The 12,316-nt window shown below is 38.5% G+C and overlaps 1 protein-coding gene across 1 annotated transcript; it reads left to right on the top strand.

Moving 5' to 3' along the window:
* Positions 1 to 1,046: 1,046 nt before the first annotated feature.
* On the top strand, positions 1,047 to 11,533 carry LOC140945092 (uncharacterized). Its single transcript, XM_073394157.1, has 6 exons — positions 1,047 to 1,134; positions 6,902 to 7,164; positions 7,944 to 8,055; positions 8,498 to 8,620; positions 9,155 to 9,274; positions 10,658 to 11,533. Exons 1-6 carry the CDS (start codon positions 1,047 to 1,049, stop codon positions 11,176 to 11,178), a joined length of 1,227 nt encoding a protein of 408 aa, XP_073250258.1. The 3' UTR covers positions 11,179 to 11,533.
* Positions 11,534 to 12,316: the final 783 nt, after the last annotated feature.

Here is a 12,316-nt window from a genome sequence, read left to right as displayed (position 1 = left end):
TGCTAACAATTTTTATTGATTCGATTTTTGTCTATTGGCTACTCCAAGATGTAACTACACCCGGAACTGCTACACCGACGTTATTTTGAAAGTGAGGCAGGTCTTAATGGTGAAAAACTGGGCGCTTACAAACCAGAAGAATATTTTAAACCTGGTTTTGAAGAAAAGATAAGATTTTTCAGAATTTTTTTAAAGATTTTTTTAAAAAGTGATAATTGTTTGATCCTTCGACTATCGATTGCAACTCAATTGTCAACAAATTTACTGCTTGCATGAAATCAGTTTTCATTTTTGGATAAACAGATAAACAGATATATCTTCGATATAAATCGATGAACCGGTAAAAATTAAGATAAATTGATAAACGAAACGAGTGTGTCATCGATTTCTACCGATTGATCGATACAATCGATATCAATCAAATCAGATTTACCGATTTTTATCGATTGACTACTCCGGGTTTCAATAGCTGTCGATGTAACAATTTTCGGAACAAATTGAGACAAAAAAAAAAAATAGGAACCTTAAGCAAGGACGACAACGACGGCAGGGAAAACGTCGTTAAAAAAATGAATTTGCATTCTTTCAAACTTAATCGCGTCTATTTGGACCCGCCCAATATGTCAAATGCAAGCGACTTTTCATGGAGTTGAATTCTTAAGGATTTTATTCAGGTTTAAAAAGACGAAGGAAAATTCGTCGTCGTATGTCCACGTCCTCCATAAAATGTCAAATTAGGAGGTTTTACGTCGTAGTCGTGCAGTGGACGTCAAAGAAATGTACTAAAAAGCGTGATGCACGTGCAGAGCTGTTGTTTTGATCATTAATTAAACCTATTGTTTTTTGAAGTCGTCATTGTGGTTGTCGTCGTCGTCGTAGTTGCTCAAGCTCCCTAATGTCGACAATCAAGAACATCTTAGCAGCTGTATCTCTTCTAACAGCCTTGTCGCCAGGCCCTTTTCACATGATATCTGAGAAGTTATTGGACGCACGGACGTTTAATATACTGCGCTGCGATAATCTGCTCTTCTGTTGTCATGCACAATATGGCCTCTTCGCCGTTTTACCTTCTGCTTGTTGTAAGTTTGAATTTTCTTTCGTCGAATGCTAAACCCGCTAGTTTACTGGATAACGGTGAGTAACAGTGAATCATTAATTTGCTATCGATTCAAAATGATATACCTATAAAATTTCCTGACCTCTTGGATTACTTAAAGAATAGACTCATGCAATGCGCAATCGTGTAAATTGCTAACGCATATTTTTAAAAGTCTATGTAGTCTTTTTAGTGTCATAGAGAACATTAATCGTAACTATGAAACAGAAAGCTTTATTTATTTTGCTATATTCTATGCATGAGAAATATGGTCTTTGAAACCCATTCCCTAGGGTACTCTATCCCCGACTGGCACTTCCGTATGTGCTGCTGAACAGGATATGTTTTTTTTTAGTCTTTTAGCCTGCGGACACAGACGTATCTCCGGTCTACCTGCAAATTAAATATAGTACATGCAAACTAAAAATTGTGCTGCAAATTGAAAATAGAAAACATATCGTTGCAAATTAAAAATGAAAAGTCCTGCGCGCGCAGTATGAGTGATGAGGACCTGGTCCGAGCCGTGGGAACTGGACTTACAGCCGTCGGCCCATTCATGTTTCATGTTTGTAATATTTTTAGTTTGCATGTACAATTTTTAATTTGCATGTCCTATTTTTAATTTGCAGCAACACTTTTAATTAGCAGGTAAAATTTTTAGTTTGCAGCAACATTTTTAATTTGCATGTGTGACCCTTCTGGGTCACCGTACTTCAGGATTTCTACCAAAAATTATTTTTTCCAAAATCATCTAATTCCATTGTGTCAGTTTGAAAAATTTTAATCTAAATTACGTCGGATACGAAAGGAATCAGGGCCATAAAATCAGTTCTCTCGACAGGGTAGCGAAATGCAGGAGTTTTGTGTAAGCAGAGTCAGGGTTTGAAGACTTTGGCGGGACCTCGGGAAACGGGTTCCTGGTCTAAATACAATTTCCTTTCTCCTTTTTTTAGAAAATTGCAAAGTAGAACTTAGTAATAAAATGAATTGATTGAACCTTGGTATAACGCTGCCTTGGTTTCCAGAGGGTCAAAAACGTGAAGAGCAAAAAAAAAACATGTCTTCATGATCACGCATCCCGTGCCGGGGGCAGCCCTGTCATGTCAGTATATTGTGTTGGCCTACGCAGATGTTTCTTCACGTAAATTAACTTGTACTAGAGTGGAGAAGTGTGACGTTATGTTACCATGGTAGCACTATTTCTGGATGACAACAAAACCAACGACGACTGCCACAGCAGGGAGAACGGCAAAAAATAATATGTTTATATTAACAAACAACAATTTTGCACGTACATCACGCTATTTTGTACACTTCTTTGCCTCGTTGCACCACTACGATATGAAACTTCTTAATTTCACGAGCCCGCTTTATGGAGGTGAACACAACACAAAAAATTGTCGCTATCTTTTTCTAAACTTAGATAACGATAAATACGGTCTCGAAGAAAATTTCGCCAAGATTTGCCAAATTAAATTAAAGAAAATTGAATAAGATCGGTGAAGTTTGAAATAGTGCGAATAGACTTTTAAGTGACTTTATCGGTTTGTTGTCCTCCAAAAATTTTGCTACGATGGCAACGTGACGTAACGACTTCTCCTTTCTATTCAAACCGAAACTCAATGATCCCTCTTATTATCTGCGCACCCCTAACGCTCACTCCTCATTAGGCCTAGGGATAGACTTGCCGTATAAACCGTTTCACTTCTAACCGTCTGGCCAAAAAAAAAAAACCCAAAATTAAATTTCGTTTTGTAAAATCGTAAGAAATAAATGGTACTCTGCAAAAGTTCTACTAAACAGGTTTCATTTGAATACCAGCACCATGGACTCAATGTTGTTCCGAGCTTCTTTTTCAAAGGAAGGCTAAGTGCAACAGGAAAGGTTTTGCACTTAGCCTCGTTTCTAAAGTGAAAGTTTATGGAACTCGGCAAAAATTACCTATTGTTGACAAAAGTCTGGTCGCTACTGCCCAAGCCAGCCCGGAAGGGTGGGGGGGGGGGGGGGTACTCCTGGGAATTCTTGGCGGGGGTATGCCTGACCCTATTTCAGACCAAAAAATGTCATTTTCCATACCTGTTTTCAGACCAGACCTCTAAAATCCATACCCGTTTTCAGACCTTGCTTTTAGGCAGAAATTATGTCATCATTACTTAGAGTAGAGCGCAAACAAAAAATTTCTTCAAACGCATTTCGAATTCACATATTTCTATTCAGTCGTTCTTATTCATTTGGGATTTAAAAGACAAGTATGTTCATACACTCCCGTAGTTTCCTCGAAAACTATACCCGATTCCACACCAAAATGGGAAAGTCTATACCCGTAATCAGACCATGTATTCGGTCGCTAGGGAAAAACAGCCATCCTATGTGCTAATTTGAGAACATAAGTATTTCTGCATAAAAATTAAAGCAGCGCTAAAGAAAATTCTGCACCGTTGCTAATTTAGGTGTTGAAGACGCATATGTATTCAATTTTTTTCAGGCTTTCTTTTTCGCATCTAAGTTGCGTGCATAACAGCGATGATTTTTCACGTATGGAAATTAATCTTTTCTTTAATTAAAACTTGCTTTGACTGAAACATTTTCCCCCTCACCAACAAACGACTATGATCGCAGGCTACCTATAACATCTTGTTTTCTTGTCTGCATGATAAAATTTGTATAGGTAATAGCATGATTTGTAGTGATATTTGGCATAAATACCACGCGGATATTTCAAAATTGTTATACGAAATTTCACGAGCCGCTAGGCGAGTGAAATTTGAGACAATTTTGAAATATCACAAGTGATATTTATGCCAAATATCACGTACAAATCATGCTATACCTATACAAATATCACGTACAAATCAAATTAAGCTGAAATACCACTGCTCTAAGCCAATCAAATTGCAGAAATTTTTCATGCAGTAGTATAAACTGAATAATTGATAGTGTACACAGCCAATTAATTTCAGTGACAGAACAGATTACTTTTACTCAAGTAACAAATACACTGAGTGAGAGCCTTTGAAGTTAAGTAGACCGAAGTAATTGACACGGAATATGAAATTCTACTACATGATTTCTTGCATCATAATCTTGTATAAAAGCATGGCCACGTTTGTAAGAAGTCATTCTTGTAATGAAGGTATGTTTAAGAACCTTTTTTTCTAATGTTCTTGGAACGCTAACAGTTAGCCAAATTAAGCAGCAATTTAACATCGAGGAGGGATATTTTGCGCATTTAACAGAATTGTGGTTTTGTTGATAAAATTCCCCCTCGCTGCAGTTTTCGAATTAAATACAACCATTATTTCTCCACTCTGTTCCATGTTTTTGTTTTTTTCGATTTGATATATTCTTTTTCGTAGTGAGTTCAGCCCTCTAAGTTACTAAAATGCAAGCTCTTTGAGAGAAACTTAAGGAAAAGTATTCTTAAACGTTTAAGTAACCGGTCTGTTACTTACTGAAAAGAGTTCACGTAATGTTTTGTTTCCAAGTCAGTTGTTTTTCCATTAATTTTATACTATACGCTTTTTAAAAAACCATTTTGACATATCTGAGTGCTTAAAAGTCGCTTGACATTAAGTATTATACGGGACTTACCAATACTGCATTTAAAAGGTTAGAAGCTGCAGCTGCTAACAGCTAGATATCCAAGGTCCTGTGTTTTACTTTGAGTATCACCACCACTGGAGACTCAGCTGGACTTATTTTGAAACAAGACAAATGCGACTACATGGTGGAGAGTGTTTAGTCTTGACTGTCACGTCTTGTGAATTTTTTAATGAAGGGAAGTTGACCTCCAACAGTGCAATATTTACCTAGATTCATGGCATTCAGATTTAGACTGTGTTTGAATTATTTACGCTGACTGTTTCTGAATTATTTACGCCGATGGTATCGCATTTATACTACTACGTGAGAAATTTCTTCAATTTGATTGGCTAAGAGCAGTGGTATTTCAGCTTAATCTGAAATACCTACATGTGAAAATTACAAAACCTTTGCGGGTAGTAGCATAAACAAATAATAGCATGATTTGTACGTGATATTTGGCATAAATACCACTAGTGATATTTCAAAATTGACTCAAATTTCACTCGCCTAACGGCTCGTGAAATTACGTACAACAATTTCGAAATATCACTCGTGGTATTTTACCCAAATATCACTACAAATCATGCTATTACCTACAATAATTATAGACGGTAAGACGTTTCACATAGACGTACCTTCTTTCATTTGAAACATTTTGCGAAATCAGAGTTCTTTGGATTAGGTTATTTTACCAAGTCAATTATAGTGGACAAAGTCAACGTATTTGGAGAAGGCCAAGAACCTACTTAGCTTCCGAAACTGTAGAAACAAATCTACCTCGCTACTTAACTATGAAGAAAGACAAAACAAATCTTTAACTGATGGCAACTTGTGAGGTTTATAATGGTTATTGAACTGAGTGGAGTGCAATTTGGTCTAAAATGAATCATACGCGTGATCTTAAGTATTATGATTTCAGACCAAAACTGCACGACACGAAGTTCAATTACCACTGTTAGTAGCCGGTTTGATGAAAAGCGGAAACAAAAAGGCTTTTACATTTCATTTTGTATTAAAAACAGGAATGATTCACAGTCCGCAACCCACCATCCAAAATTCAGAATCATTCACTGCAGTGCACTGCAGTTACTTGCAGTAAAAAGCCTGTAGTGTGAATTATCAACCTCAACTTTATTTTTTACTCTGTTTACAGGGTGTAACTTAGTACTAACAATTATTTGAAAATATATTATTACACAAGTACTTATTGACCCTGGGTACCAGAGGTTTTTTTGCGTGCGGTGGAAGGCCGACACATCTTCGGCTGAAGGCCGAAGTTACGAGCGGGGAAGGTACGTGCACAGTGACCAAAGAAACGACAGCTTTCGAGCTGGCCACTGTCAGGTTATCGGTAGAAATCATAAAGGTCCACGATTTATAAATATGGTAATGGGCATTCAAGCTAAAGTTATATACTAAGTTTACATAATATAGCTTAAGGTTATCAGGAACAGGCTTGATTCTTACTTGGCAGAGGCAAAATATGATGAACAAAAATAATCAGAATTTTCATCGATAGGCTGTTACAGGTGGAGAGGGATGGCTGGGGGGGGGGGGGGGGGGTAGTGAGTGTTTGAGGTGGAGAAGTGGGAGTAGCCTGTGTACATACCCCCCTCCCCTCAGGAAAAATGAGTGTAGTTGTCAATGTGATGATTTTCAGATTGCCTGCTATGTATTGACGACAGGCCCTAAAACCAATCAAAATCCCTCATTTACATGATGCAGTGATAGATCATTCTCTCTTGTCTACGAGCAACAGCTAATCAAATTATTTTTCACACATTCCGGGAAAAATCACGTGGCCTCCATACACGATTAGCAACGGTGAATCACAGACCCCCCTTCACCGATTTTTCCTGATGGGAGGGGGGCGGGGGTCCGTACACAGGCTGAGGTGGGAGTTTTTCATTTCAGCGTTAGAATTTTAACATTCTGCGGAGCTTAACTAGAGACTTTTGTTCTTGGGCCATCGTAGTTTGATCAAAGAAAAAAAACACAAACAGCGGTGATAAATATTGTGAGTTTTCGCATTTTTTATAAACTTGACGTTTCGTATGCTATTCAAAATATATTTTCAAAAGTGATCTTAAGTGACCGTTGAAGAAAGAATGCTAACCGCTAAACAATACACGGAATCCTTATTTAAATTTGAATAGGAAACCCAAATGGACTCTATTACAAGTGTTAAAAATATATAGTTCTGCTATTTTTTTTCTTAAGGTCCTTGTCGCGAATTGGCGTTCCCAAGTTTTCTTTTCTTTGCCGACAAGCGCCTGAAGAACCACACCATAAAAACGTTAAAAGTTCGCGATCTGGATGAGTGTGAGTTGAGGTGTTACTACGAGCACAATTGTGTCAGCGTTAATTTTGAAAACAAAATGGTTGGAAATGGAAAATACAGCTGTGAATTGAACAATTCTACACACGGAGAACCCGATAAAGACTTTGTGGAGACATCAAATTTCCTTTATCGTGGAACAAACGTAAGATCATTAAATTCTAACGTTATCCAGCTACAGTCTCCGAGCCTATTAATACCATAACCCAACGCCTCGTCCAAAGGGAAACGGCTGGAGCTCACCCTTTGGGCTTGACTGTGTTACAATATTTTGCAAAGATCAAAAGTTAAGGAGATAGTTTCTGTTCGTGATAACTGCACGGGATGATGTGAATATTATGGAATTTGACGTGCTGAGGGCCAGGTACGTCATTTATGATGGCAGCCATGTTGGTTGTCATATTGGATGTCATTGAAAATTCAGATTTATCGCAATGGAGTAAACGCAAACCATCTTTCTTCTGACCCCCCCCCCCCCCCCCCCCTTGCCGACTAAATCTGACAACTACACTAGGTCTCTTCCTTTCGCCAGCCATTCTCATTTACTCTCCGAAACGCAAGTTTTTCTCCCTAGACGGTTTTGTTTCAACTGTAGCCGTTTTTGAGAAATTTCTCTTTATTATTATTTTAAGATCGAAAATTTTTGTAATTACCTCTTAAACTGCAAGTGCCTTCCAAAAGAAAGCGTTTTTTGCTACTTAAAGAACATTAACAATTTAATTTAACTTGTTAAACACCTTAAAACAACGCCCCCTTATGTATGTAAGACGGGCTAATCCCTAAACCCGACGTTTAGAGTTGGGCTCGGACTACCAATCTTTACTCACTTTCCTTGAATCGTGATAAGGCGGACACCTCTAGCAAAGGTTTAGAAAAGGCTCAGAAGCATGAAGCAATATCTATTTTCCATAATATTTTCCCCAGAATCCTTGTGGTAGTTCTCCATGCAAAAATAACGGGACTTGTCAATCAGGATTTACCAAGAAAGGATATCACTGCTTGTGTCGAGGCTGGACAGGTGCAATATGCCAAATGGGTAGGTCTGAAAAATGGACTAAATGAACGCAGTAGTTATGAAACCACGCAAGCTGTACCGCACTTAAAAGGAAGAAACCACATGTGAGACATTAATTTGAAAAAAAGTATATCCGCTGTAATATTAGCCCTGCCATTGTCGACAAAACCATCACAAGCGCATCAAGCGCAGGGCCTTCCAGACGGAAGCAGCATTTTCAGGAGCTCGTGCATTGATGAAAGACTTTTCCATTTACTTTGGAGTGGATTCAGGATTTGCGGCACGTTTCTCTTTACTTTCACCTTCGTTTAGCCTAAAATTCTCGATCTGAGTTATAATTTGAAGTTGAGTTAATTTTCGGTGGACTGTCGACCTGTCGTGTAAACGAGACAGTTCCACTGTCCAGTCATCGTTTTCTTTGCAAAGTAACTGAATGAGTCTTCTAATAACTATCTTCACCTAGATATTAACGAATGTGATGAAAAAAGTCACGAGTGTAGCCAGAACGCAGATTGTAAAAACACAAAGGGATCTTACAGATGCAAATGCAAGACTGGATTCTATGGAGATGGATACAACTGCACAGGTATCCCAGTGTTTATTTGGGTCCTTAGTTGTTGTAAACAGTTTAGAAAATATCCATGCAGCTAACATCAATGAACTGCAAAAGATCATCCTCTTAGGAACGACAGGTATACTAAGACGATTTCTGTCCATCCAGTAAAATACCCCTCTAGCACCTCAGGACCAAGGAATGGGCCAGTTTCTAACAGACTACAAGGAACAACAACAATAATAATAATATACAATAATAATAATAATTAATTAAAGAGCCGTTATCCAGAAGAAAAGGTAGAAGAGTGGATTTTAAATCCGGCGTGCTGATGGAAGTGGAAAGCTCAGTTATAAGCGAGGTATTATTTCTCTGGCCAAGAAGGCGAAAAGGGGAGCTTGTAACAGAAATATTATGCTAGTATACCATTGATCTATTTGCTTAGGAAAGAGAGGGAGAGAAGACTTAAAAGAAAGGGCGGCTTATTCACTGTCTTCCTCTTTACAAAGAATATAAAGGCAAGTGAGAAGTAAGTGGTTAATTCACACTATTACAATGTTATTCTAGATATCAACGAATGTCAAGAAGAACTAAGATGCGGAAAGGACGCAGCTTGTACGAACACTGAAGGATCTTTCAGATGCACCTGCAATATTGGTTACTATGGAGATGGATACATCTGCACAGGTATACCACTGTTAGTGCAAACTTCCCAAGACTGAAAGCAGTTGCAAGCGAGGGTAAAAGACAGCACTGATTGATCACCATCAGAAAAACAGCCTGAAATATGATGATGTTTATAGGTTTGAGGTTGCCAATAGTTCCTGGTAAAGAAAAATTTAGCTTTTGTAAAAAAACCAGTGCAACGAACACCAACGAATCTTCTATAGTTTGAGGTATTGGATGCTTTGACAGTTATGATCGTAAATCATGTAAATCGTAAGCTTTTAAACCAAGGATTATATAAGAAAGGACTGGTTTGTCTTTTAGAAGAGCTAAGGAAAATTCTTTATGCATAAATCAATTCCAGCTGCGCCCAGCCCCCTCCCCGGGCTGACCCCCGGGCATTAGCAGTTTTTTTCCTTGGATGGCAAATTCCCGGGGGTGGGGACTCTTGAGCTGTCAAATCCCCCGGAGTAGGGACGAAAAAAGAGGGCAAATGCCCCGTCCTCCGTCAACACTGCAACATTTTTTATTGATCGCACGGTCGAGTAGTGCCATTTTAAGCATTTTAATGTGCGATTTTTTGTTTCAATTAACGTCTTTCTTTGTAATAGTGCTATTCTAATTGAGACTTCACGCCGTGACGACACCAGTTTATGGTTTTAGTATTGTTATAAAATTAATGACATTTTAGAAATTAATAGTGCCCTGTAAAGTTAACTGCAATGAATAGTTTTATAAATATGAAAGGGTGTTCTTCAAATAGTATCAAGAGAAACTTGATTCAATAACCCAAAAAACGTTGATTCACGTCGATAGCTCCCGCGTTTCGCTATATAATTCTGGCTAGATAAGCAATGAAGAAATGCATGCATAAAATCGAGAACATGCCTTTACAAACCTCTTCAATTTTTTCCCGGCCTTGAAATGAGCCAATCTGCTTGCTTTTCAAGTAAAATCCTGTGTGTAGCTAAATTCTGATAGGAAACCGCGTGCGTGTCAAAAGCTCGGGGTTGGCAAATGCCCGGCCCCCGGGCAGGGCAAAATTTGCAAATGCCCCACCTCCGGGACTGAGGGCGGGCAAATGCCCCGCAGTAGCCCTGAGGGGGAGGGGGGGGGCTGGGCGCGGCTGGAATTGACTGATGCATTAACAACTGCCTCTGGCAACATAGTGTCTCATCGCTCGCAGAAATGTTGGTCAGTCTGATATTTTTCTAACGAAGTAAAAACTGGTTTGGCTGCTTCTTCTGGTTTAATTCTTCTCGATCTTTATAATAATTATGCTTATGACAATTTCACTATTAAAACGGTCTCCTATGGTTTCTCTTTTAATACGAACAAGTTGATTATCTCACAGTCACAGTCATCTCACTCTCTGATCTTAAATATCTTTTGTTCTCAAACTAGAGTGTTACACAATATTTGACTTCGAAGACCATGATTTGTCAAATTGGACTTTGAATGGCACTGCATTCAATAATCAGCCAACATACGGGAATAACACGTTATCAAGGAGGGGTAGGGCTTGGAGCAACCACAAAGGGGATTGGTGGATTGGTACCTTCGAGAATCGGCCCAGTCCCTCTGAACCGTTTGGGGGACAGCAAGGTGATGGTCCTCAAGGCTCATTGACGTCACCCAGTTTTCAGATTACTGGAAAATTGCTTACCTTCCTGATTGGAGCAGGCTGCAGAGGTTATACAAGTCCAAACATTCGTGCCGAGCTTATTGTTGATGGGGTAGTGGTTCGCAAGGAGACACCGACTGAATGTGATGGGGCTATGAAAGAGAAAAGTTGGAATGTAACAGATTACGCTGGTAAACATGCCCAGCTGCGGTTGATTGATTACTCCTCAGGTTTCTGGGGTCACATCAATTTTGATCACTTACAAGCTTGCCATAAACTCATTTCAGATACGGATCCTTGAGTTTTCTTGGTGTTCATTTTGAGCAGTTCTGTAAGATGAAAAAAGACAAAGGACTTGTAAGAATAGAAGCGGTTTTTTTTTTTTAATCATTCACAGAATTTACAGCTCTCTTTGTTTTTCTTCTGTGATCAATCAGATCGTCTGTACTTTTATTTTATTTATACTTTATGTAGTGATTTCGGTGAACAATCCGTGTAGTAGAGTTCGGATGTTTTGAATTAGCTCTGCGGTATTTTCCCAAACGTTGAAACGAAAGTAACTTTATTCGCTCTTAAAAACCCAATACAATGGGAGTTATTTCTCTCCCTGAACCAAATTACAAACTCAAAACTAAATATAAAGGTAACGAGCTAACAGCGGGGTGTAAGAAGCTTTTTCTTAAAGTTAGTGTAAGATCGACATAAGAATTATGTGAAGAGTTTAGTAATGATCCCTGTAAAAACTGGGGCTTTTAAAGTAGCTGAAAGCACTTCAGAGCCTTGCTTTATCTTTATTGTTTGACTAAAAGCTGTAAAAGGTAGCAAAACGTATACTTACACCAGGAACTGGGGCCAATAGCACATATATCAGGAGAATGCACCCAACGACAGTTTCCTCTTTAATACATTGAAAACACTTTTTAGGCTATCCAAAGTACTTTTAGAGCTGTAGAAATTCATTTTAAGTGGTGCTATAAAATTTTTATCTGTTCGGTCACTCTAGGGGAACTTGGGTCTTTTCGAAATTTTAAGAGCTTGTTGATTCGTGAAACGGTAGAGAGATCAAAGCGATTGCAGGTTCTCTTAAAGAAGATACTATTTATTCCACTACTTCAGAGTTTGTTAAAGTTTCCTCAGACTAAAGTAGAAAGGTAACATTGGTTACTGCTTTGAGAATGTCAAACCGCGAGGAATTGAACACGATAGAACTCCCTGGCTCTGTTTCCATCTTTCCAACAAGGGATGGTGTAGTACTTTTAAAAAAGGACGACACAGAGTTATGGACGTTTGACATGAGGTGTACCGCCCAAATGCCACACCTTTGTTGAAGGTCCTGTCAAGTACTTTTCCATCGCGGTCAATGACTTTGGAATTAGATAAGATGATTGTTGTTATTGTTTTCAATTTATTTTATTATGCTATTTTACGGAAAAGAAAAA

The sequence above is a fragment of the Porites lutea genome, chromosome 8, assembly GCF_958299795.1.
Source record: "Porites lutea chromosome 8, jaPorLute2.1, whole genome shotgun sequence".
Lineage (NCBI taxonomy): Eukaryota > Metazoa > Cnidaria > Anthozoa > Scleractinia > Poritidae > Porites > Porites lutea.
Note: the sequence above shows the minus strand (reverse complement) of the source record. Positions and strands in the feature narration are given on the sequence as shown.

Bases quoted from the DNA above. Each gene is read 5' to 3' on its own strand.
- LOC140945092 (XM_073394157.1), top strand. From the start codon at position 1,047: ATGGCCTCTTCGCCGTTTTACCTTCTGCTTGTTGTAAGTTTGAATTTT. The intron at 7,165-7,943 runs GTAAGATCATTA...TATTTTCCCCAG, and splicing joins TCCTTTATCGTGGAACAAAC to AATCCTTGTGGTAGTTCTCC. The intron at 8,621-9,154 runs GTATCCCAGTGT...ATGTTATTCTAG, and splicing joins AGATGGATACAACTGCACAG to ATATCAACGAATGTCAAGAA.